This window comes from Primulina tabacum, chromosome 17 (assembly GCF_025594145.1).
Source record: "Primulina tabacum isolate GXHZ01 chromosome 17, ASM2559414v2, whole genome shotgun sequence".
NCBI lineage: Eukaryota > Viridiplantae > Streptophyta > Magnoliopsida > Lamiales > Gesneriaceae > Primulina > Primulina tabacum.
In genome coordinates, this window is record NC_134566.1 from 12971457 (window position 1) to 12998422 (window position 26966).

At 37.9% G+C, this 26966-nt stretch overlaps 3 protein-coding genes and 1 pseudogene across 3 annotated transcripts; 3 read left to right on the forward strand and 1 right to left on the reverse strand.

The window, feature by feature from the left end:
* Positions 1-748: 748 nt before the first annotated feature.
* Positions 749-3576, forward strand: LOC142530804 (exosome complex component RRP4 homolog). The gene is made up of 7 exons (XM_075636645.1): positions 749-1046; positions 1138-1239; positions 1315-1360; positions 1689-1778; positions 2080-2145; positions 2319-2387; positions 2958-3576. Exons 1-7 carry the CDS (start codon positions 892-894, stop codon positions 3408-3410), a joined length of 981 nt encoding a protein of 326 aa, XP_075492760.1. The 5' UTR covers positions 749-891; the 3' UTR covers positions 3411-3576.
* A 774-nt stretch (positions 3577-4350) lies between these two features.
* Positions 4351-13373, forward strand: LOC142530507 (NAC domain-containing protein 91-like; annotated as a pseudogene).
* Positions 13374-13938: 565 nt separating this feature from the next.
* LOC142531480 (nascent polypeptide-associated complex subunit alpha-like protein 2) lies at positions 13939-15430 on the reverse strand. The gene is made up of 4 exons (XM_075637612.1): positions 15245-15430; positions 15079-15178; positions 14506-14612; positions 13939-14420 (listed from the first exon to the last, which is right to left on the reverse strand). Exons 1-4 carry the CDS (start codon positions 15287-15289, stop codon positions 14067-14069), a joined length of 606 nt encoding a protein of 201 aa, XP_075493727.1. The 5' UTR covers positions 15290-15430; the 3' UTR covers positions 13939-14066.
* Positions 15431-24330: 8900 nt separating this feature from the next.
* LOC142530943 (caffeic acid 3-O-methyltransferase-like) lies at positions 24331-26043 on the forward strand. Its single transcript, XM_075636882.1, has 4 exons — positions 24331-24840; positions 24917-25227; positions 25370-25434; positions 25563-26043. Exons 1-4 carry the CDS (start codon positions 24377-24379, stop codon positions 25851-25853), a joined length of 1131 nt encoding a protein of 376 aa, XP_075492997.1. The 5' UTR covers positions 24331-24376; the 3' UTR covers positions 25854-26043.
* The last annotated feature ends 923 nt before the right edge of the window (positions 26044-26966 follow it).

Consider the following 26966-nt stretch of genomic DNA (forward strand, 5'->3'; position numbering starts at 1 on the left):
TTTTTGCGTAGTAGTTTATTTATGAAATTTAGCGTAGTAGATTATTAATTTGGTAAATCATGCATGAGTTTTTTTACTAGATAGATTAAAAACTGTCGTTTCATTGAGCTAGTTTTTTTTATCGGAAATTATATTTTATTTATTAAACATGTAAACATAAATGTGCAGAGCTTCGCCAGGGTTTCGACGGCTCTTAAAATTCTTTTCAAATTTTGAAATTCCAATCCACAACATAACTGACACATATTTTGTTGTAGCTGCCCCATTAAATCATACAAATAAATTATCTTTAAACCCTAGAAATTTTCTTCTCATTTGCCTTAAAATTTCTATGTTCTCAAATTATCTTTATTCTCAAAATTTCCTTACACTTTTTATTCAAAATATTTTCACAGAAGATGTCTACACTGAAAACCCTGTTAACAATAGATTTTTAGTATATTCTCTCCATGAAAAATAAAGTCATTTCCTCGGTTTTGAGGCTTCCGGTTTGAGAAAGTTTCTCGGGTTTCTGGGACTGGGTCGGGTAATTTTCGAAAATGTCATGTTCAAGTATAATTTTTTCTGTGGAGTAGTGTTTTGGGTACCCGATCCCGACAAATATAATGCCTATTATTTTTTAGGTTTAATGAAGGCACATCTAGTCAAGGTTTAGCCCAAATCCATCATCCAAATGCCCATGCCATGTGCATAATTAAAATCCCTATTGCTGCTTAGCCACTGCGTCTCTGCCTCTGGCCCAGTCCAGTGTTGTGCATATCTGCCTCTGCCTCGACGCTGCTGCTCCGACGCCGACACCGCCGTATTCCGTTCTCATTTGCTACCCAAAATTTAGGGTTTTACCAAGGTTTCGAATTTAAAGAATTTGACTCTTTCAAAGCACGAAACACGATGAGAGGCATTCAATTTACACTGAGTAAACACCAGAATCTTAGACTCGACAGAGCTTTAGAGCAACTGGAGTCGCTATCCTCAAAACAAAATTCTGACGCCTCCGTCACAGTGGCCGACGATATTTCTGTCAATAATGAAGACGCCATTCTCAAGTATTTTCAACCATATCTTAATCCTCTACTTTTTTCCTTTACTGTAGTGAAGAGCTTTTCCTAATTTTGATCTTCTTTCTGTGGAATTAAGGGGCCATGGGACAACAGAGATGGGCGGACGCGTGGTGGCGACCATATGCGGAGTGGTTGAGCGCGTGAACAAGCTTGTTTATGTTAGGACTTTGAGAGCCAGGTTTAATTGTTGTTTTTCACCTGAATAGTTTGATCTTGAGAATTGTATATTTATCTGTGTTTCATTTTGTCGTAGGTACAAGCCTGAAATTGGTGATATCATAGTCGGCCGTGTTATTGAGGTAATTTTTTTTCTCTTGTGTAGTTCTTGATCGTCAGATTATTTAAACCCAATTTTAATGAGTATTGTTGACATTTTATAAGACCTGGATAGACATTAACAGTGTATATTATCTACCATATCTGTTTCCTTTATGATATGAATCTGTTGTTTTATGTGAACTCTTAATGAGATCCATCAAGGGATGCAGAATTTTTTTCGTTAATCTGCTTTTTTTTAAGAGAACCCCAAGCGATGGGGACTAAGGAGACCTGTCTATAAAAATGAAGCATAAGTACACCGAGGCTGATCAAGCCTAACTGAAAAGCTTTTGTTCTTTTTAATTTAAGGTTGCACCAAAGCGCTGGAGATTGGAGATCAACTTTAGCCAGGATGCAGTGTTGATGCTCTCGTCAATGAACCTGCCAGATGGCATCCAGGTACTTTTGGTGCTTTTGGTTTTAAATATTGTGAACAATATGCGAGGAGTGCTGAAAGGATCAAGATACTGATGGTTGAGGTCGTTTTTTTGGCTGTTGTGTCATCTTTTTGCTGCATTGTTAGGAGTCAGCATACACTTCCGAATATAGTTGGCTAAACAAGATTCCTGTTGAAGTTATCACGCGCTATCCATGTGAAATTTCTAGTAGTAATTGGTTTCAATCCGACCACTGCAGTTTGTTGGGCCTCATTCATTCTTACTTATGTGCTCGTTTTTGATTTCATGCATTTGGGTTTCAGAGACGAAGAACTGCAGTTGATGAACTCAATATGCGCAGTGTTTTTGAAGAGAATGATGTTCTCTGTGTAAGCTCCTTGAATATTCTTGTGCACGAACCAGCAGATCTCAAATTTTTATTTTTATGTGGTTTAGTATTCTTGAAAGTTAATTCTTGCAAAACCCACTATATTTAGCAATCAAGGATGATATTTTTTGTTTGACATTATATATTGCCTCTTAAGTTTCTAACTGGTTTCAGGCTGAAGTTCGTGGCTTCCAGCATGACGGCTGCCTACACCTACAAGCCAGAAGCCAGAAGTATGGAAAGGTATGTTTATAATATTTGTTCAATATGTGAGCAGCAGTGGTGCGTTGTGTAACTATTTTCAGAAAACTATGATCTAATGGCGGTATTGATATTCCATTTGATCTAAAAAGTTGTTAAAGCTATTATACCAGTGAAGATTTCCATTGATACCATAGAATGCTTGATGAATCTTTAATCCAAAAGTATCGAAGATTTCCATTGATACCATAGAATGCTTGATGAATCTTTTATCCAAAAGTATCTTAAACTTGTTCATCACATTATCTGTGAAGATTTACGTTGGTACAATGTCAGAGATTGCTTGATAAATTTTCTTATACACCTAATTGCAAAAACACGTTAGCATCACATATCTGTTTATCTTTGCAAGCATCCACCGTTGATTATATTTACTTAATCATGTTACGTTTGTCAAGTTCATCTTAATTTGCTTTTTGAAATTGGTGATCCTCGTGAAATAGATGCAGCTGCAGCAAGTTTTCTGGGTAACCCATAACCTCAACCATCCTCATATCTATTCTAAAATTACTTGATTTTATGTTACTCAATTGCCTTCTCTTTTTGTTTCAGCTCAAGAGTGGTCAGTTACTTTCTGTTCCCCCTTATCTAGTGAAGAAACGTAAACAGCATTTCTACCATCTAGACCAATATGGAGTTGATCTGATACTGGGTTGTAATGGATTCATTTGGGTTGGTGAACATGTCGAAGTGAGAGACGACACGATAGACGATCTATCAAACAAATCTGAAGAACAAAATAAATCTTGGAACATGATAAACAATGAAGAATCAGAAGAAACATGCACCCCACTTGAGACGAGGCAGCGCATATGCAGGACGACAAATGCCATCCGAGTGTTGTCTACCTTAGGCTTCATGATCACAGTTGAAAATACAATGGAAGTCATTAATCTAAGCGTAGCTTTGAATGTTGACATACATGAGATGCTTGGTGCGGAGTTCTATGTTGTAGTTGCTGAGAAAGAGGCTGAACGTCGAAGCTTGGTATCAAAAAAGAGATGATTATCCAGATTTTGTTGCATAAACATCTTGTTTTGGAATTCTGTAGGATTATTAAGGACTTGAGAAGAGCAGTGTGAGATGATTAATTGCTGATGTCTTATTTTGATTACCTCTTTTTTTTGCCTGCATCACCATGAAATGATTAATTGCTGATGTCTTATTTTGATTTCTTTGTTTATTACTAGTTTTGACATACTTTTCGTGGGGAAATAATGAAATTTGTGCTAGGGTTTCAAATCAAGGCTTGTTCAGTAGATAAATGGCTATAATGAAGTCAATCATATGTGATTTTGTTTAGAGCCCTGTTTGTTGGCTCGGGTGTTACAAAAAGGATATATCGAGTATGGTAGATGCCATGACTTAATGCTTGGCTGTTTGTGGCCCTGGGGAATTTAGTCCATCCATTAAGACAGCATTATCGGAACATTTTCGGTAAATCTTAATCAGATTATTTTCGTTATCTTTTTTATATTTTATGTATTTGATATCTACTTACTTTTATATTTTATGTATGTTACACTTCTATCTTATTAAGTGTAAACATTATAACACGTCAAGAAAATTGAGTATCAAATACATGAAATGTAGTGAATGTAAATACCAATGATCCAATCTAAATCCATATAGGATTCTATGCATTAATGAAGTTTTGTTTGGCCACTTGATTTTCTCCATCCTTAGATGTTGATAATAAATTAAAGAAATTTTTTTATTGCATATTATTTATTTTTTTGAAAGCAACATTTATTAATTTTATAGCCTGTCAACATTTACAATATTTGGGAAATATAACGAGGGTACAAAATCTGTGAATTCAAAAGAAACACTTTGTTGACTGCCCTTGGATGCTAGTATGTATGCCACCTGATCTGCGTATGGACGACAACGTTTGATCAATGAGTCTCAACTAAGAAACAAGTACATCCACGCGAGAAAATGGATGGGGTTGACAGTGTGTTTGAGCATATTAATCCATTGTCACATTCCTTTATTGTTTGGTGAGTTCAGTTTGACACAATTTAGTAGTTATCTTCCGCCTAGATTTGATAACTCTACGAGAGGGGAGAGAGCAAAGGGGTGGATTGAACAGATATTTGTGATTGTTCCGTATGCTATGTCTGCTTGATTACGATCGACTAGATTCCAAATTTCGTGGAATTTAATATTGTGGTGGCAGATGACTGAGGCTTGATTGAGAGTCCATGATCATTCTGTCAATTGAGATGAGTTTCGATCTCGTTATTTTGATAAGTTGTGAAAAGAGGAGTGGCCTCATTACGAGTCATTTGCACTTGTAATTGTCCCTCTTTCAACCCTATAATTGACTATAGTTGAGATCATAATATGTCTTTACCGCATTCTTTTCTTATCAAAAAGTTCATTATTTTTATAGCGGGTGATGTAAGCAAGTTGAATAGAATAAAGAATAATTACATGCTCATCATAATTATAGCCATGATCAAAAGAAGTAGTTTTTTTTAAAAAAATAAATAAATAAAATAAAATCAAACTTTTTTTTTTTGGAGAGAAGAAACAAGAAAAACAAACAAAGGGATTTTCTTCTTTATTTCTAAAGTTGATAATACATAGGATAACAAGTTAAGAATTACAAGTAAAACAAAGAGATTTTCTTCTTTATTTCCAAGTTGATAATTCATACGATAAGAAGTTGGGTATTATTACATAACAAAAGAGGAAGAAAAGTAGAAGACATAGTAAAAAGGAGACAAAAATAATTTCCCCTCTGCCTTAAGCATTAAAGCACTACAAAAACACAGTTGTATTAGCGACGATTATAGGATAAACCGTCGCTATTATAGCGACGATTTTTGATAAACCGTCGCTTACTTTAGTAGGCGACGGTTTTAAAGTGACGGTTTATCGAAAACCGATGGTTTTTGATAAACCGTCGCTAATATTGCGACTGTTTGAACAAACCCGTCAGCCATTTTGTGCGACGAGTTTTTTTTATATTTAAGTCCGTCGCCATATTAGGCGACGGGTTTTTTACCCGTCGCAATACAAAACCGTCGCAATATTCAGCGACGGTTTTTGTAGCCCGACGGGTTTTTGGACCGTCGCCTTTGACGACGTTTATATTTCAGTCCGTCGCAATATTCGGCGACGGTTTTTGTAGCCCGTCGCTAGCGACGGTTGTGCACAAACCGTTGCTACTGGGGACGGTTTAACTCAAAATCGTCGCTAATAACGACGGTTTTTAAAAAACCATCGCTATGATCCAGGTTTATCATTAAAAAATATCGACATATCATTAAAAATTCTTACATAAATTAGAAAAATGATGACTTGTAGCTGTCATACAAAAATTGTACCAAAATAAATGAAAATTAAAATTTAATATATCAAAACCAAACTTTAAAAATTTAATTTACAAAAACAAAAAAATTAAACAAATTATTGGACCAAGAATATTATTTTTTTCTTAAACAATTTCATTTATTATGGGATGAAAAAGACTCGTTTTCTACCGCGGCCGTGCACCTGACGGCAAGAGGAATAATTGGGTGATTCACGACTCACGAGTATCGTGCTACCGATAAATCGCTGGATGGAACTCATCCTGGTCAGGTCGGAACGTCATTGTTTGCAATAAATCTTGTTTTGGGTTACGGTGAAATGTTTCCTAGGTTTTTACGAGTGTTTTGGTTGGGGCTGAATAACAAAACATTAGTCAAGATGGTGGCCTATATTTGCAGCTTTTTAATTCAAAAATCACCTCCGCATTGGGGAATGAAATAATGAATATTTCATTAATTTGCTTAAAGAAACGAATTATTACATGAATCACTTTGTTTAGAGTCACTTTAATTCGAAGTTCTGGATAGACAGATGACGTGGGTTTAATTCGAAGTTCGTGTATTGATGGTTTGTTGTATGAATTCCTTTAACAGGGGGCCTTTGTACTCTGCCGGCTGTTTAAAAAGGGCGATCTCAAACAAGATGATGCTACCGAAAGTTCAAAGCTCGAACAAGTTGAGAATATTGCCTCTTCTCCCACTGTCACAAAGTCTTCTGCTGTTGATGAACAATCAGAAGCTATTATACAAGCGTGTGGCGGCAGCATTGAAATGCAACCTCCAGCTGAGGAAAAATTTCCAATTACAGACTCAAACTCATCATATTTCCCAGTAAGCTAAAGATTAAGAGCCATACTTGAAACCACCCAACTTCTAACTTGATCTGAATCGTGATTGATATTTGAGTCGCTGCTCTTCATTTCTTTTTGCTAATATTTTTCTACAGCCCTACCCAGACTTGGAAAAATTACTGGGCTTGTGTCCACCTATTCAGGAGCCACTGGAATGGAAAATCTTCTCACCAATGCATTCACAGATGCAAATGGAGCTTGGAAGCCCATACTTGTGTACCGATAGCTTCTCTGGGGAAATTAATGACGACCCAAATACTATTCCTTTCCAATATGGAACAAATGCTTCTGATATTGACATCTTCTTGGACTCTATTTTAAATTATCCAGAGGAGCCGAGCTGTGCGCCGACTGTAGAAAAATATGGTGGGTATAGCCCTGCAGTGGACAGAAACAGCTCTTCCAGACCTGGAATCATGTTGAGGACACGCCAAACATCGAATCAAGTAAATGCCCATGATTCTGCTGAACATGGAATTGCTCCTAGGAGAATGCATTTGCAGATGATATTGGAAATTGGACCGGCTCAGTGCCCCCTTCGCGGAGATTCAAATGACATCAAAGTAAAAGATGAGGAAGAGTCAGCAGTGACTGAGGTGAGAACTTTTACCGTACAAATGACCAAATATTAACAGTAAAGCCCATTCTAAGAATTATTTTTTTCACAATTTTGTTTTTTACAGGATGACTGATACCCCATAAGGATTCGAGTAGTCTTTAACCCGATTTATTAATTGAGAAACCCAGATCAGAGCCAGCTTCCCGGGCATTCCACTTCTTCCCGGGCAATCATCATAGCCCGGGCTCTCATACAAGTAACCGGGTACTCTATTACCGGGGCCACCTCGAAACTTGCACCATACTCGAGTGTGATTGGTAAATGCAGTCTAATCTGTCAGAACAAATTGGGCTTGGAGTGTCCTAGAAGTCATCAGAAGCTACAAGTATGGGTAGCCGACTTGCCATACTTAGTAGGTGGCACAAGAATCGAGGTACCTTTCTCATTTTCTACTATAAATAGCAGGTATTAATGTCATTTAAACATTCTGAAATCTTTGAACTCCTAAGCATTACACATATTTTCTCTCAAATATTGCTTGTGTTCATCTTCAACCTGCTGACTTTAGCATCGGAGTGGCCATACTGGATATCTCTCCGGCGCCCATTCACGAGTTCTTTTCATTGTTTGTAGGTGCTATCACAGCCATTATTCTCACTCAAAATTCCCAAACATTATAAATTGTTGATCTGATCCGTTGGAGCATCTTACCCGGCTCACCCATTTCAGCGACAGCACATCATTGGCGCCGTCCGTGGGAAATTGAGCTCGAGACGTAGATATGGTTTCCATTCAAAAATAAGCCTAACTTTGCTTGGCAAATATATAAGTTCGACCAGCTCGGCATTTAGATTTTATCCAGGGATTTTCATATGGGTTCGAAGCTCAGCAGTTATTCCGGATTGGCGTGGAATAATATTTGCTATGCACTCAGTAGCATATAGCTATATTAGTCACCTACTTTAGCTCAATCAGAGAAGTTTCACTCTACCGGAAATGAATTCGGATTCAATATTTCCAGGTTAGTGATTTGATTTTTAATAAAACTAATATAGCAGCAGGAGCAGAAAGGTTAAAAGTCCGGGAGATTTGAGGCCCCGGCACCATATATCTAAAGTCCGGGAGACACGAGGCCCTGACACATTTTCATAAGCCCAGGGCACTACACCCTGGCTCGGGGAACCACAACTCGACCATTCCCAAGTCCCGGGACATGCTCCCCGGCCCAAGGCTCCGCACCTTGGTTATTCATAAGCCTAGGGCACTACACCCTGGCTCGGGGCTCCGCACCTCGACCATTCCCAAGTCCCGGGACATGCTCCCCGGCCCAAGGCTCCGTACCTTGGTTCTTAAAAGCTCAGGGCACTACACCCTGGCTCGGGCAACCACACCTCGACCATTCCCAAGTCCCGGGACATGCTCCCCGGCCCAAGGCTCCGCACCTTGGTTATTCATAAGCCCAGGGCACTACACCCTGGCTCGGGGAACCACACCTCGACCATTCCCAAGTCCCGGGATATGCTCCATGGCCCAAGGCTCCGCACCTTGGTTATTCATAAGCCCATGGCACTACACCCTGGCTCGGGGCTCCGCACCTCGACCATTCCCAAGTCCCGGGACATGCTTCCCTGCCCAAGGCTCCGCACCTTGGTTATTCATAAGCCCAGGGCACTACACCCTGGCTCGGGGCTCCGCACCTCGACCATTCCCAAGTCCCGGGACATGCTCCCCGGCCCAAGGCTCCGTACCTTGGTTTCTTAAAAGCCCAGGGCACTATGCACTGGCTCGGGGAACCACACCTCGACCATTCCCAAGTCTCGGGACATGCTCCCCGGCCCAAGGCTCCGCACCTTGGTTATTCATAAGCCCAGGGCACTACACCCTGGCTCGGGGCTCCGCACCTCGACCATTCCCAAGTCCCGGGACATGTTCCCCGGCCCAAGGCTCCGCACCTTGTTATTGATAAGTCCAGGGCACTACACCTTGGCTCTGGGCGCCACACCTCGACCAATCTAAATCCCGAGATTTGCTTTATTGCCCGATTTTCCCATTTTGGTTATACGCACGATTGTTTTATATCCGGGTTTAAGTTTGCTTACATCTGGGTCACTTACTGATTATGAGGTATTTTATTCATTATAAGGATCAAGATCTCGGGTACTCATTTGAAGTTACCGGTTAAATCACAACACTTAGAAAATTTCCTGATTATTTTGTACACAAGCAATTATGTTACTCGGGTCTTTGAAGATTTATCAGGATGTGACTGCAAAATGATAAAGTGAAAATGAAGATTTCATTAAAAAAAGAAGGCCCGAAGGCCGAGGAATTACAAGTAAAAGAAGGAAAAAGAAGAAAAACGTAAGTACAAATCCTATTCTATGTCCGGTTGCTCGGACCCTAGCTGATCTTCTTTATCCTCGGAGTCTTCTTTCTCCTCCTCCCCGGCCTTTGGAAGTGATGCAATGGCTAGCCAAAAGTCTGGGAAGTTAGACTTATCCTTAGGCAAGAGCCCGGCCTCTTCAAATTGTTTGCGACATTTGTTGAAACCAGTCTTGAAAAGAGGATAAGCCCGATCCTCAACTGCTGCCTTGAATTCTGGGGAGGTGAGGAAGGAGGTCTGAAGTTGCTCCCTCTTTCGCTCAGCCTCAGGCAAGGCCTCCTCCGCGGCATCCTCCCGGGACGTCTGCTCAGTCATACCCTCGGTCAGGGATTTATTCTTGCCTTCAAGAAACGAGACGTGTTCTTGAAAGGATTTCTCCCGGGCAAGACTTTCTTGTAAATCATCTCGGGCTACATCCAGGGAGGCGTGAAGGGCACCCTTTTCTTCTTCATGGAGCCCTTTCAGCCGGGCAATCTCTCCCTGGAGGCGATCATGGATCTCTCTGGAAGCCCGGACTTGGGGAGCCTGCCGAAGTAGCTATGGCAGCTACCTCCTCGAAGGCTGATATCAGCATTTGCATGCCCTGTTTTGTAAGAAAGAGGTTAGAAACAAACAAGCAAAAGAAAAGGAAAGAGGGGTAAGGAAACTTACTGATAAAAGCCTGTTGGAGCCATCGAGGAACCGAGGACCCGGGGTGGAGCTCTTCAGAAAAGCCTCCTCGGCAGGAATCAGCATCTGCCTAACAAGGTTCACCCCGAGTGCCGTAGCCCCTGCTGTGAAGATGCTGGCCCGGGTAGGCTGCTCGGATAGGGGGGCTCTTGGAGTGGCTCCTTAAGGGCCTGTTGGAGGGGAGTGGTGTTGGATTGGTTTGCCCGGGAGGAACCTTGGCCTCCTGCCTGATCATCTTCAACCAGAATCAACTCTGGGCTTGTGGTAGCCTTTTGTTTCCTCTGCCGAAGGGGGATATGATCTTCTTCATCCTCCAGGGAGCCAGGCACCTCCCGTTCTGGCTCAGTATTTGCCCGGGCTAATTCCTTCTCCCGGGCCGCCGCCTCCTCGGCTGCTTGTTTCCTCTTTTCAGCAGCAGCCTTCCGTGCTGCCAGTTTTTTCTCCTTGGCTAGCCGCTTAGCCTCCTACTTTTTTGCGAAAGCTTCTTGCATCTTGTCTGCATTTATGAAAAAACAAAGGTTATCAGAAAAGACAAACATAAATAAAGAATAGGAAAGACAAGACAAAGAAAAGAAAATTACCGGGCTGAGAGCCCGAGCCAGCCGCCTCATCAATCGGCTCGATCTATGGGGTCTTCAGCACGGGACACTCAACCCATAGGCAACCAGATTCTCCTGGGAGATAAGGGTAGAGGAGGAGTATCTTTTGCCCTCTACCAAGTCTTGGCTTCGGGTATAAAACTCTTCAAATTTGTAGGCCCGGGGAAGGGTGGGTTGTTGAGGAAGGGAAGTAAGAAACTCTGTTAAACAAGAGAGAGGACCCGAAAGTCGAATATAAAAGAATCTTCCCTTCCCCTCTTCTGGGAAGAAGGGATGTCGTCAAGGAACCGGGCATTTAGCCGGGCAGTGAGGGAGAAAGCATTATCTCCCAGTCTACAAATGAAAAAACAGTGGAGAATAAGGGGAGTGATAAGGAGATTATTCATTTTGAAAAGAATATAGGCCGAGGCCATAATGCGGAAAGAATTCGGATGGAACTGGTTAATGGGTACGCCAAAGAATTCAGCAACCTCGATATAAAACAGAGAGAGGGAAAAATGAAGACCATTTCTGACTTGGTCCCGAAAGAAAGTGGTGTACCCGGGAGAAGGGTTATTGGCTCTATCGGAAGGACCGGGAATCAGAATGGAAAAAGCAGAAGGGATAGACCCCAGAACCCGGAGCTCCTCGTCCGCCCCCGAGCGCAAAGTGCTGCTCATTGAGGAGAACCAAGGAACTCCCGGGGCCTCAATAGAAGGATGGTTAGAAGCACGGGCTTTGCCCTTACCCTTGTCCTTCTTCAGGACCCGGGAAGTGCCCGGGGAAGAATGTTTAGTTTGGTGGGCTGCAGGCTTTTTAGAAGTTTGAGCAAAACGATGGCGAGGAGGAGAAGGGGGGGAATCGGAGCGCATCGCGGTGGACTCATACCCAGATGAGCCTCATGCATTGGCACCTGAGGTGGAAGAAGTAGAATTAGACATGTATTAGAGAAAAGTAACTTACGAGTTTTGAAGGGACTAGTTGCAGTGGCACAAGGTCGCCGGAGATGGAGGAGTTTACGCGCCGAAAAGATGAGAGGAAAATTTGCAAGAGCTTCGCCGCAAATTTGAATTTGAAATTAATTTTTGAAAAAAAAGGAGGGCTAATATATTTATAGGCGATGAGGGGAGATCTCGGTCGCTAATCTAGATACACGTGGACGATCAAGATGTCCCTCGTAAATTGCACCGGGCATATGAAAGGACGTGAACGAATGTCAATGTGTTAGACTTATCGGATCCTCGGAATATGAAACGATTTTTGGCGGTATAAATGCTAAAGCATGGGTAATAATGATACCTTTTTGGACTACCCGAGAATACTAAATGACACTATATTCAAAGCCCGGGAGATATGAGGCTCCGACACCATTTATTAAGCCCGGGAGATATGAGGCCCCGGCGCCTTATTCAAAACCCGGGTTGTATCAGACCCCGGTATCCCATTTCATCTATAGGACATTTGAAGCCTCCGATGCTCTTACACACTCTAAATTATGTTTCAACAAAAGTACAAGTATGACTGATCGGGACAGCGAGTCAAGCTCTAGCCTGACTATTTTAGGGATGGGTGGTGATACCTCCATAAGGATCCGGGTCGTCTTTAACCCGGTTTATTAATTGGGAAGCCCAGATCAGAGCCAGCTTCCCGGGCATTCCACTTCTTCCCGGGCAATCATCATAGCCCGGGCTCTCATACAAGTAATCGGGTACTCTATTACCCGGGCCACCTCGAAACTTGCACCATACTCGAGTGTGATTGGTACAGGCAGTCTAATATGTCAGAACAACTTGGGCTTGGAGTGTCCTAGAAGTCATCAGAAGCTACAAGTATGGGCAGCCGACTTGCCATACTTAGTAGGTGGCACAAGAATCGAGGTACCTACCCCATTTTCTACTATAAATAGCAGGTATTAATGTCATTTAAACATTCTGAAATCTTTGAACTCCTAAGCATTACACATATTTTCTCTCAAATATTGCTTGTGTTCATCTTCAACCTGCTGACTTTAGCATCGGAGTTGCCACGTCGGATACCCCTCCAGACGCCCATTCACGAGTTCTTTTCATTGTTTGCAGGTGCTATCACAGCCATTATCCTCACTCAAAATTCCCAAACATTATAAATTGTTGATCTGATCCGTTGGAGCATCTTACCCGACTCACCCATTTCAGCGAGATCACATCGATGACGATTATATGAATCTGCACACTTTGAATAAGCCAGAGGAATCAACATCAGATGAATCAAATCAAGAGAAACTGTCCAATGATTTGAGCGGAAGCGTAAATGTCAAATCCAAGAAACTTGATAGAAGTCGTGAATATGTTCCTTCTGTCCGCTCCGGGATTGCTCCCTATCTGTATGTGCCCAAGATAGTTGTCACCACGAGTCTCATCCTCGCACTTGTTGGGACATTGTGGTAACTTAGATTATGAATCAAAGAGAACCGTTTTATTTTTGGGTAATATGACTGGGATAAACAGTCTATAGGCAGACAAATGTTGTCTTGATTTCAGAATATATTGCATGTGGGGGAGTAAATTTTTTATTAGGACGACTGTCGTGTATAAATTAATAATGGATATGATCTGATTTTGTTCCACTCAACGTTTCTGTTGTCTTGTCGAGACCTACGCGCTAGCCAACTGCGCCACCACCCCTTGTTTTAACAGTGGAGTACATATATCTAAACTATTATTCATTACTAGTTACTAAAGTGACCTGTTTAACATTTCAAAAATAAAAATTGTGAATGCTTTTGAGGCGCAGAATGTGGATGATCCTGCTTCCTCTCTCTCGTGTTCCCGCAAGGGTTTTCGTTTCTCGGGGAGGTTTCCCCCAAGGCTGATGTGACCTGCATCACAGAGATTTTACTTATTTGAAAGTACTAAATCTTTATTTATTTTCTGTAAGCCTAGATCCGATTCTTTGAATGTACTGACTTACGAGGATACTGATTAACTGAAATTGAGATCCCAGACTCGTAGAAAATAAAATGTATGAGTACATATTTTCTTGTATTGATAGGCCGAAAGACAAACATTTGGTCAGTAAGAAAATTCTTTGACATAGCAGACTTGTAATTTCAAAAGTTCGATTAGTTGACTTGGTTTATCTTAATGCATAGAGCCCCTTTTCTTGATGCAACTAAATTCAAACAAAACAGGAAAGAAGAAGACAATTCCATCGTCCACTGAAGCAATTAATATAGTGAATAACAGTGTACCGTTGATTCCAAATCATCACCACAAAATGCATTCAACCTTGTGTGAAAATATAATAATCATGACTGAATTCAGGTTGTCAACTCCATGATGGCGCTCACAATGTCTCCATCGTGAGTCTTTAAAGCCTTCACAGCCTTGGCCTTGGAAACACCTGCTTGTGTCATCACCAAATCAATATCCCGAGCCTCGACTCCCGTCTCATCAACCTCCTCCTCTTCTTCATCCGCATGCACATGGCCAGCCGTTGCAGCACCTATTCCAGACTTGGCCATCACAGAGCCCATATCTGGCATCCTGAATTGTTGGGCAGCCTGTGACTGTAACTGAGAGCTCAAATCCTCGATTTTAGCCTCCCCAAAAATGACATAGGTCTCAGAATTCGGGCTTTTGAATACATCCGGTTTTGAGATGAAAAATAACACCTGCAGTATCATTGATGTAGCGATTATACTAGCATCTGAAAATGTATATCACAAAAGGGAACAAAGAATGTAATAGGGGGATTACGTTCTTGGTTCTCTTGATTGTGACCCTGCTTACTCCAGTAACAGGTTTCATCCCTAGTTTCAGCATTGCCTTACGACTCTTCTTCTCGCTTCTGCTCTGCTTAGAACCTGTTCAATTCTCCAGCCAAAGAAACTCCACTTCAAGGACACCAGAAGCTCAAATTTTTTTAACAAGCCAAAAGGTAAAAGAAATGCCGCAGAAAGTATTTCGAATGTTGCCAAGCACAATAATTTTTTTATACAATTATTCTCAAGAATATATACTAGATAGAGAATCGAAACCAAAAATGAAAAAGAAAACGATCTGCGATACAAAACAATAAGCAACATCCTAAATGCAGTACAAAAGCAAAAAAAAACTGTGATCTATCATCCTAAATCAAACACAAATCGGCCAACAACAAGAAGGATGTCCCGTGAAGTTCTCGTGAAGCATAGCAATTCGGATAAGTAATCCATACAGCCCTATACTATTAATTTAGTATCACAAAACATGTAGATTTTGAGTAAACAAAGAAAACTACATTCATGGCCAAAAGCTTTACAGAAGAACAGGAGAAAAGAAAACACAAACCTTGGGTTCCATCTTCCTTGTCATCACCTTCATCATCAGAATCGTCAGCTTCATCTTCGTTGTCATCATCTTCCTTCACATCCTCCACCAGCGGCTCATCCTTGAAAAAAAATAAAGAAAAATCATCCCAACTCATAAAACTCGGAAGAAAACTTAGAAAGGATACCTGCGTCTTTTTCTGGGATTCAATTTCTTCGACGGGACCCGGCATGACGCGTTAGTTCAGGAACTAGGAATACAGCCAGCCAGCCACACCACAGGAGAAGATAGATAGAGTTAGGTGCGTGGAAGAAGAAGAAGGTATCAAGATTGGATCTTTACTATCCTCTAGGGGTTGTCTTTACTATCCTCTAGGGTTGATTGGTAGTTTATGGGCTTCCATTCTTGGGTTCCAACAGGCAGGCGCAAAGTCCATATAAAATGGCCTTTTACCATATACCCTTTATACAAATTTCTCCTAAAAATATATATATATTGAAAAATAATATTTAAAATATGTGTATTGAATATTTGAATGTTGAAAATTAGAGTTGTAAATATTGAAAATTAGTGTGTGATGATGTAGGTAATGATTTATTTTATTTTTGGATTATTTGTAAAGATTTCCTATAAATAGATATCTCATTTGTGAAGAAAATCACAATTGAGTAGAGAGAAAAATATTATAAAGTGTGTAGTTTGGTAAATTTTGAGAGTTTGAGATTTTTACTTTTTACCATAAATTTTTACTTTTTCACAACACGTTATCAGCACGAAGCTCTAAAAGTCCTCCATATTTTTTCCAAGCTCCAAACAGAAGAAAAAGGTAACAAAAGTAATAATATTTATTTTACTGTTATTTATTTATTGTGTATATATTTAATATATAATATAATTTTATTATTAGAAATAATAAAAATAAATTTTTCATAAACTTGTTATAAATCCTGGGAGGATGTTAAGACGACATCCCACACTCCCGGTAAGGGATACGACAAGTATAAAAGCTTATAAGGTTTTTAAACAAAATAAATTATGACACTCATTATAATATTATGATATGATTTACATAATTATTTAAACATGTCTAATATTATATATATCATATTATTACCATAAAATTATACAAATACATACTTTTATTTTTTTTGTACCCCAACGGTCATAACTGGTAAAAAACGGCTAGTTTTTGCCCTATAAATATGATCTCACAAACACATTCCATTACTCCAACTTTCTCTTCTTCTCTAAAAATTATTCATCATCAAATTTTTCGAAGAAAAAAGAAGATGGCTTTCTCAATGATATTTTTAATTATTTTGGTTGTCATACTCACGAGTCTTGTATTTATCGGAGAATATCCTCCTCGTGCGTTTTCTTTATTTTTACAAATACTTGTACTTGTTGTTTATCCGTTACTTTGTATTGCAATAATTATTAACTAATAAAATGCATCGTAATTTTTTTTAGTACCACCATGTCAAATTTAACAAAGCTCGAATTTGTTGCGCTCGACATCACGGGAAATAATTATATGCCATGGACTCTAGATGTAGAAATGCATCTTGAGTCATTGGGTCTAAGCGAGACCATTAAAGAAAATGGCATATGCACGTCACAAGAAAAGGCAAGAGCCATGATATTTTTGCGTCGACATCTCGACGATGGATTGAAATGTGAATATCTGACTGAAAAAAATCCCATGGCTTTGTGGAAGGGATTAAAAGAAAGATTCGAACATATAAGAGAAGTTATACTTCCGACCGCCCGGGATGAATGGAATACATTGAGATTCCAAGACTTTAAAAAAGTCAGTGATTACAATTCGGCGATGTATAGAATAATCTCGCAATTAAAATTTTGTGGACATGAGGTCACAGAATCTGAGATGCTTGAAAAAACAATTTCCACGTTTCATGCATCAAATATTACTCTACAGCAACAATATAGAGTACGTGGATTCGCGAGATATTCTGAACTCATCGCCTGTCTTCTTGTGGCGGAAAAAAACAACGAGCTATTAATGAGAAATCATCAGTCCCGACCCACTGGATCAACAGCATTTCCAGAAGTAAATGCTGTAAGTAAAAATGAATTTAAACCTGGAAACCAAAATCAAATTCAAAGACAAGATTTTGGTCGAGGTCGAGGTCGAGGTCGTGGACGTGGACGTGGACGTGGAATTGGCCGTGGTCGTGGTCAAGGCCGTGGTTTTGAAAATAATCGAGATAGTTATTTTTATAACTCATCTCAAAAGAACGTCCCAAACCATCCACAGAAAAGGCATCATGAGAATACAAGTGTTAATGAGAAGCACTCAAAAAGATATGAAAGTTCTTGTTACAGATGTGGTACTCCAGGACATTGGTCCAAAGTTTGTCGAGCCCCTGAGCACCTTTGTAAACTTTATAAAGAATCATTAAAGGGGAAAGAAAAGGAGACCAACTTCACTGAACGCAGTGACCGTTTGAGTGATTCAACTCATTTTGATGCTGGTGATTTTATGAATGATTTCTCTGGAAATGATCAATATGTTGGTGGGATAGAAATGAACAATATTGATGCTGCAGATTTTCTCAACGATTTCTCTGAAAATGAACAATATAATGGTAGAATATAAATGTACAATAATCTATTTTCATGTATTCATAGAATAATGTTTTTTGTGTTATATTTAAATATATATTGCAAGTAATTTATTTCATTGCATATTTTTTTGAAGTTCAAATATGGAAAATGCTATGAGCAAAGCTGAAGTTTGCATACCCGATAGTGGTACAACGCACACTATCCTCCGAGATAAAAGATATTTCTTGGAACTAAAACCAACAAAAACAACGGTAAATACAATATCAGGTCCTGTAGACTTGATTAAAGGATGTGGTAAAGCACAATTTTTGTTACCTAATGGTACAAAATTTTTGATCAATGATGCTTTATATTCACCACAATCGAAAAGAAATTTGTTGAGTTTTAATGATATATATTCCCATGGGTATGATACTCAAACAATGAATGAAGGGAATGAGAAATATATGTGTCTTATCACATATAAATCAGGAAAGAAATATGTGATTGAAAAACTACCAATGCTCCCTACTGGATTGCATTATACACAGATAAGTCTCATTGAATCAAACATGGTAGTTGATAATTCTTCGATATTAACCAATTGGCATGATCGATTGGGACATCCTGGTTCAACAATGATGCGAAGAATTATAGAAAATACACATGGTCATCCACTGAAAGACCAGAAGATCTTTCAGAATAATAAGTTTCAATGTAAAGCATGTTCTCTTGGAAAACTTATTATAAGACCATCACCAGTCAAAATCCAAACTGAATCACCAATGTTTCTTGAACGTATTCAGGGTGATATTTGTGGACCAATCCATCCACCATGTGGACCATTCAGATACTTTATGGTATTGATTGATGCCTCCAGCAGATGGTCACATGTATGTTTATTATCAACTCGAAATGTTGCATTTGCAAGATTACTTGCTCAAATAATAAAATTGAGGAATCAATTTCCCGATTATACAATTAAGAAAATTAGACTTGATAATGCTGGTGAATTTACTTCCCAAACTTTCAATGATTATTGTATGTCTATGGGAATCATTGTTGAGCATCCTGTTGCTCATGTACATACACAGAATGGATTGGCTGAATCATTGATTAAACGTCTGCAAATGATTGCTATACCAATGATTATGAAAACAAAGCTCCCTATTTCTATATGGGGACATGCAATTTTACACGCTGCTTCATTAATTCGCATCAGACCAAGTGCATATCATAAATACTCCCCATTGCAGCTTGCATTTGGTAAAGAACCAGACATTTCTCATCTGAGAATTTTTGGATGTATGGTGTATGTGCCTATTGCACCACCGCAACGAAAGAAAATGGGACCTCAAAGAAAGGTTGGAATTTATATCGGTTATGATAGTCCATCAATCATTCGATATCTTGAACCTCAGACAGGCGACGTGTTCACAGCACGTTTTGCTGATTGTCATTTTAATGAGGAAATCTTCCCAATGTTAGGGGGAGAACAGAAATATACCGAAAAGGAAATTACATGGTATGTATCATCATTGTTACATCTGGATCCAAGAACAAAACAATGTGAAAAAGATGTACAACAAATTGTACACTTGCAAAGAATAGCAAATCAAATACCATATGCATTTGCTGACACAAAAGGGGTAACTAAATCATATATACATGCTGCAAATGCCCCTGCTCGAATTGAAATTCCAAAGAAACAAATGGAAGATACTCATGATGTCATTAAACGCCTGAAGCGTGGAAGGCCAGTCGGTTCCAAGGATAAAAATCCTCGAAAAAGAAAATTCATAGAGAAACACGATGATCACAAAATAAAGAATGACGTTTCTGAAGAAACACATGATGATCACAAAATAGAGAATGGTGTTCCTGAAGAAACACATGATGATGAAAATGTTCTGTCAGAACCACAAACTGACGAGAATCATGAAATCTCTATCAATTATATTAATACTGGAAAAATATGGAACCGAAAAGATATAGATGAAATTGATGACATATTTTCTTATAATGTGGCAATCGACATCATAAATGATAACGAAGATCATGAACCAAAATCTTTTGGTGAATGTAAAAATCGGCAGGATTGGATAAAATGGAAAGATGCCATCCAGGTTGAATTAAATTCGCTAAATAAACGTAATGTTTTTGGACCTATAGTCCTTACACCTGAAGGTGTAAAACCTGTTGGATACAAATGGGTTTTTATTCGAAAGCGAAATGAGAAAAATGAAATAGTAAGATATAAAGCTCGACTTGTTGCACAAGGTTTTTCTCAAAGGCCTGGAATTGATTATGAAGAAACGTATTCTCCTGTGATGGATGCAATTACGTTTCGGTATTTGATTAGCTTGGCGGTATCTGAAAATTTAGAAATGCGTCTTATGGATGTTGTTACAGCTTACTTATATGGATCACTTGATAGTAATATATATATGAAAATCCCTGAAGGATTTAAGATGCCTGAAGCACAAAGTTCAAAACCCAGGGAATGTTATTCTGTGAAATTACAAAGATCATTATATGGGTTAAAGCAATCAGGTCGAATGTGGTATAATCGACTAAGTGATCACTTGATGAAAAAGGGATATGTAAATAATTCAATATGCCATTGTGTTTTCATTACGAAAACAACATCCGGATGCGTAATTATTGCTGTATATGTTGATGATTTAAACATCATTGGAACGAATAAAGAAATTCAAGAAGTTGTGTCATACTTGAAGGAAGAATTTGAAATGAAGGATCTTGGAAAAACCAAGTATTGTCTGGGTTTACAAATTGAACAAAAAGAATGTGGAATGTTTGTTCACCAGACAAATTATACAGAAAAGATCCTTAAACGTTTTAATATGGATAAAGCAAATCCTTTAAGTACTCCAATGGTTGTTAGATCATTAAACATAGAAAAGGATCCATTCCGTCCATGTGAAGATGATGAAGATATTTTTGGTCCAGAAGTACCATATCTAAGTGCCATCGGTGCCCTTATGTACCTTACAAATTGTACAAGGCCTGATATATCTTTTGCCGTGAATCTGTTGGCAAGATTTAGCACATATCCAACAAAGAGACACTGGAACGGAATTAAACATATATTCTGTTATCTACGAGCAACGACAGACTTGGGACTTTTGTATTCAAAAGATGCTAATCCAAGTATAATTGGTTATGCTGATGCTGGATACTTATCTGATCCACACAAGGCACGTTCCCAAACTGGATATGTATTTACTCGTGGAGGCACTGCAATATCTTGGCGTTCTCAGAAACAAACGCTCGTAACAACTTCATCAAATCATGCCGAGATTATTGCACTACATGAAGCAAGTCGTGAATGTGTGTGGTTAAAATCAATGACCCAACATATCCAAATTTCATGCGGATTATCATCTGATGAGAAGCCTGTGATACTATATGAAGATAATGCTGCATGTGTTGCTCAAATGAAAGAAGGATACATAAAAAGCGACAGAACTAAACATATTCCTCCTAAGTTCTTCGCATTCACCAAGGAGCTTGAGAAGAATAGATGTATTGATGTTCGTCACATTCAATCAAGTGAAAACTCATCAGATCTCTTCACAAAGGCACTTCCTACGTCAATATTCAGAAAGCACATATATAATATTGGGATGCGCAATCTACGAAATTTGTGAAGAATTGTTCATGTCAACATCAGGGAGAGTTTACGTGACTGCACTCTTTTTCCCTTACTATGGTTTTTATCCCAATGGGTTTTTCCAAGTAAGGTTTTTAACGAGGCAGTACAAAAACACGTAATGAAGACATCATCGTATCATGATCATCATCACAAGGGGGAGTATTGGAAAATAATATTTAAAATGTGTGTATTGAATATTTGAATGTTGAAAATTAGAGTTGTAAATATTGAAAATTAGTGTGTGATGATGTAGGTAATGATGTATTTTATTTTTGGATTATTTGTAAAGATTTCCTATAAATAGATCTCTCATTTGTGAAGAAAATCACAATTGAGTAGAGAGAAAAATATTATAAAGTGTGTAGTTTGGTAAATTTTGAGAGTTTGAGATTTTTACTTTTTACCATAAATTTTTACTTTTTCACAACAATATACAAATTTTACTTATTTTTTTACGATAAAATTAATTCAAATGCTTTAGACAACATATGACTTGAATAATTTAATAATGAGATAAAAAAATATTTAGGAATAGCATGTACGATTAGATGGGAAAATAAATTTGAAAAATTTACCACTAGATAATTTTCTTTCTAGGTGAATGATTATTTTTGTTTATACACATAAAATTATTTTTAAAAAAAAACAACATGCAAGATATTAAGTCAATTTCGACCCCTCTTCCTGTAAACTTCAAGTTATCCTCTGAGATATGGCCTAACAATAAAGAAGAGATGATGGAGATGTCTCGAGTACCATATGCATCAGCAGTGGTAAGTTTGATGTTCGTCATGATCTGTACAAGACTGGACGTTCTACAAGTAGTGGGAGCAGTTAGTCAGTATATAGCGAATCTTGGACGAGAGCATGGGAATACGGTTAAGAAGAACCTTAGATATATTAAGAGTACCTCAAATGGTGCATTATGTTTTGGAGGATCGTATTTTATACTCAAGTGCTATGTCGATTCAGATTATTCAGGTGATCATGATAAGAGAAAATCTAGTACTGGTTATGTGTTTACACTTGCAGGGGGAGCAGTAAGCTGAGTTTCAAAATTGCAAATAGTTGTGACGTTATCTACAATGGAGGCAGAATATATAGCAGCTACTCAAGCTTGCAAGCAGACAATATGAATTAAAAGGTTATTGGAGGATATCAGACACAAACAAGAGAAAGTTCTTTTGTTTTGTAACAGTCAAAGCGCCTTGCACATCGCAAGGAGTTCAGCTTTTCATTCAACGACTAAACATATTGGTTTACAATTTCACTTTGTTCGAAAAGTAGTTGAGGAAGAAAGTATAAATATGCAGAAGATCCATACAAAGGATAACACAGATGATGTTCTTACCAATCCAGTGAACGCTGATGAGTTTAAGTGGTGTAGATCTTCAAGTGGCCTAGCGAAAACATAAGCACTAAGGAATGACAAGATTAAAAAAATATGTTTGACTCTCATTCAAATCTCCAAGTGGGAGAAATGTTGTTCAATCATGTGAGAGAATTTCACATAGTAAAAAAAAAGGTAGGGAAGCAACTTATTATATTAGGCATCATATTTGAATTTATATCCATCTTCAGACGATGAAAATGTACGAATGTTTCTTGCGTTCAGACAAGGAAAGCGCCTATATATAGGTGCATCATTCACCTCGTTTCTCATCACATTCTCTGTTTTTTCTCTCATCTCATAGCATTTGAGTGCTTAGTTTTATAATATTTGTGAGGTGTTTGTTTTCATATATTAAGAGAGTGTGTGTTCTTGTTCTCATGTATTAAGAGAGTGTGTATTCTCTTTGAAAACACAGTGAGTGGTTGTATACCATAAAATATTTATAGTTGAATTATTTTCATCTTACCCATGATTTTTGCCCTAATAATTTTTATGAGGTTTTCACATAAATTTTGGTGTTCAATTTTATTATATTTTCATATTTATATCTGAAGATGCTGCATATGGTACCAACAAAAGTCATATAAATATTTAAAATATGGTAGATAAGAATAAGATGGAAATATTTAAAAAGAAAATATATTTTAGGAAAAAAAAATTATCAATAAAATTATATGATAAAAATTTTATTGTAATTTTTTAAATAAAGTTTCTCAAGATAATAGATAGAATCCACACGTGCAATTCTTGGCTTATAATGTAATACATTTATTTTCAAGCTGCAAATTGCATGCCTGATACGGTACGCATTTTGATAATTTGTCGTCCCCAAATAACAATTAAAAAGGAATTATTTGTTAAAAAAAATGAAATGAATCAAAAGCCAACAATTTCCCAACAAATAGTATTTATTAATTAAAGAGGAATATTTGATTGGATTCGATTTTAGGATCCAAACGATTGCATGGGTAAGAAATAAATATATTTTTTTAAAAAATTAACGCGATAAATGAGAAAACTTAATCATGGATATATAAATAATACATTTGTTCTCAAGATCAGAAAATACATTTTGAAGTAATGAAGATGTGTGTTTATGTTATTGTATTTCATTAGTTAACATCGAGAAAGGTGGTAGATACAATCCAAATAGTCCTTAATTCGATAAGACAAATATAATGTCCCCACCTATTAAAATATATAGTATCATTCTTTGATTTTTTCCCTTGAAATCCATGTATTTTGTGCACCTTTCATGGTGTCAAACTAATTAAGGGCTCTCCATTTCATGATTTTATTATTATTATAATTGCCATTTTTATAAGATAAACTTTAATAAACCAGATAGATAAATTAATTAACGATGACTTTGCACAGCAAAATGCATGCATCTCTCTCTCGGGCGGCGTGGATTTTAATGAAAATGTACCTTAACAAATACGTACTTTGACCATCAATTAATGATTTTTATGTGTATTATTTTATAATGTATTTTCCTCGCCATAGTACTACTGAATAATAAATAAACAAATACATCATTCATATATATATATATACATGTGTGTTAATTGCCAGGACAAAACGATTATATTAATGAAAAAGAGATTAATTTTTTATTTCGTATATATCATATCACAAAAATAAACTTAAAATCAATTATTACAGGCAAAGCTACTATAAATATGTTTGTCTCTGCATATGCACACACCAACCAACACAGTACTGCTTCCTTGTTTTCAAGCCCTTTAGGAAAAATGAGTCTTAAAATGGAAGAGGAGGCTTCTTTCTTATTCGCCATGCAACTGGCCTCTGCTTCTGTGCTACCTAATGTCCTCAAAGTGGCGCTGGAGCTCGACCTCCTTGAACTCATGAAGAGTAAGGGACCCGACACCTTTATTTTGCCCTCAGAACTCGTCGCGAAAATCCCCACTAACAATCCAGAGGCGCATAACATGGTGGACAGAATCCTCCGTATGCTCGCATGTTATTCTATTTTAAATTGCAAAGTGAAAACCCTGCCCGATGGCAGCATTGAGCGGCTATATTCCTTGGCTCCAGTCTGCAAGTTTTACACCAAGAATGATGATGGAGTTTCTCTAGCCCCTTTGTTGATCATGAATCAAGACAGGGTTCACTTGGAGACTTGGCAAGTATCAACTATTTATTAATCTCTACACGTTCGATATATACATGTAATTAATCATTAACAATTGTATGAGTAGGTACCACTTGAAAGATGCAATTCTCGAGGGTGGAGTTCCTTTTGAAAAAGCATATAAAATGAACCCATTTGAGTATCAGGGCACAGATCCTAGATTTAACAAGGTTTTTAATAGTGCAATGTCCAATTCTGCCACAATTTTTATGAAAAAAATTGTAGACACGTATGAGGGATTCAAGGGTCTGAGGACTTTGGTCGATGTTGGAGGTGGAATCGGTGTTTCCCTGCGCATGATCCTATCCAAGCATCCAACTATAAAGGCCATTAATTTTGATTTGCCCCATGTTGTTCGAGACGCACCATCTTATGCAGGTACATGAAATATTTGTGTTGGCTCTTGATCATGTATTTTAAAGTGGTGCCATTGAAATATTTGTGTTTGGAGGCCACCTTTTAATTTAATTAGATGGTTTATGCGAAACTTAAGTTGGCCGGTTTTTTTTGTATTGATCAGGCATGGAGCACATGGGCGGAGACATGTTCGTTCGTGTTCCCAAAGGAGATGCCATTTTCCTGAAGGTGAAATTGTATCACAATAAAAATATATTTTATTCAATATATGTAATTAAAGAACTTATGTATTTTCATAATATTTTATTAATTGTCTAAGTTCTTTTTTTAACTTCTTTTTATGATTATGTCTACAGTGGATTCTTCATGACTGGAGGGATACACATTGCTTAAAAATATTGAAGAAATGCCATGAAGCACTTCCAAATAAAGGAAAAATAATTGTTGTGGAGCGTATCCTTTCAGAGACCCCAGGTGAAGGGCAAATAAACAATTTCCAAGTTGATGTGGTCATGCTAGCATATAATCCCGGTGGGAAGGAGAGGACAGAAAAGGAATTTCATGCATTGGCAAAGAAAGCAGGATTCAAAGAATCACGAACAATTTGTTGTGTTCTCCCACTCTTTGTCATGGAGTTTTATAAATAAATAAAATATTGGGTTGAATTGCCGCTTTATAATAAAAATTTGGGTTTGCTCTGCCCCTTCTATCTTTTTATGATCTTGTTTACATGCAAAAAATAATGAATATTGAAGTCTTTTTAGGCATTGTAGTACTCTTATGATTGATCTTACATCATATCTATAATAATCTTAGAGACTTTCGTATTATTCAAAACTATTTTGAATTCAATACACCTATGAAACGGGTGCTTATACATCATGATAGAAAAGCCATGCTTGAATGAACCTTTTCCACGAGACATAATGCATTTTGAAGAATAGAATAATTAGCTTCACCTAATGCCAACCAATTGTTTATCTATGCAATATATTCAAACCAATATCTTTTTTCTCCTCGTAAACAAAAACAGATAAAAAAAAATTGTGGTTAATTTCCATGTGCATAATTTGATAACTTAAAAAATATGATTCAAGTTATTGTAATAGCATAAACGCTACCATAATCAGTAGGTGTGTCTTGCTAATTTACACATATTATCTAAGTTGGGAATTTGAACACTTACCCCTATATGCGTGAAGGCGAACGGAGCGGTTGCCTCAGGGCCCCATCGAAGTCGAGTCCCCTAGCAACATATAAACTAGCGAATTATGAGTTTTTGATTGGCGCGGTAATTTGGTGCATGTTATTACATGCAATCAACGTGGTAAATTTTATATTTGACCGTTCTATATTTTCAAAATTATTGTAGAAAATTTTTATTAAATGATTTCATATATTTGAAATACTTCTAATTAAATCTTTAAATTTATTTGAGTTTGCAAATATTTTGAATTTATGGTTGCAAAAATGTGAATATGATTCCGAAAATTACTATTTTTTAAATTATAATTTTTTAAGAGAATGGGTGATATTTGTAATAACCTAACACTTAAAAATCGACCAATTCGGAAAGACGGAGGGGCAATTTGGAATTGCTGATTGGTTCGGAGCTTCCGACCTACCGAATCCACGCATCCAGCAAGGCAGTAATGCATTTAATGAGCATCGACACGTAAGAGTTTGGACCTTCTGATCTTCATCGTCCGATAAGGTGTCAAGGAGAGCATGGAACGTACGTCCAGAAACATGTTCGGACC

What these genes read in the sequence shown, in the direction of transcription:
- LOC142530804 (XM_075636645.1), top strand. Translation starts at nt 892, where the DNA reads ATGAGAGGCATTCAATTTACACTGAGTAAACACCAGAATCTTAGACTC. An exon ending in AATGAAGACGCCATTCTCAA is followed by an intron (nt 1,047 to 1,137) that starts GTATTTTCAACC and finishes TGTGGAATTAAG; the next exon opens with GGGCCATGGGACAACAGAGA. An exon ending in AAGAGAATGATGTTCTCTGT is followed by an intron (nt 2,146 to 2,318) that starts GTAAGCTCCTTG and finishes AACTGGTTTCAG; the next exon opens with GCTGAAGTTCGTGGCTTCCA.
- LOC142531480 (XM_075637612.1), bottom strand. Translation starts at nt 15,289, where the DNA reads ATGCCGGGTCCCGTCGAAGAAATTGAATCCCAGAAAAAGACGCAG. An exon ending in AATCCCAGAAAAAGACGCAG is followed by an intron (nt 15,179 to 15,244) that starts GTATCCTTTCTA and finishes TTTTTTTTCAAG; the next exon opens with GATGAGCCGCTGGTGGAGGA. An exon ending in CAATCAAGAGAACCAAGAAC is followed by an intron (nt 14,421 to 14,505) that starts GTAATCCCCCTA and finishes ATGATACTGCAG; the next exon opens with GTGTTATTTTTCATCTCAAA.
- LOC142530943 (XM_075636882.1), top strand. Translation starts at nt 24,377, where the DNA reads ATGTTTGTCTCTGCATATGCACACACCAACCAACACAGTACTGCTTCC. An exon ending in AGGGTTCACTTGGAGACTTG is followed by an intron (nt 24,841 to 24,916) that starts GCAAGTATCAAC and finishes TTGTATGAGTAG; the next exon opens with GTACCACTTGAAAGATGCAA. An exon ending in GAGATGCCATTTTCCTGAAG is followed by an intron (nt 25,435 to 25,562) that starts GTGAAATTGTAT and finishes TTATGTCTACAG; the next exon opens with TGGATTCTTCATGACTGGAG.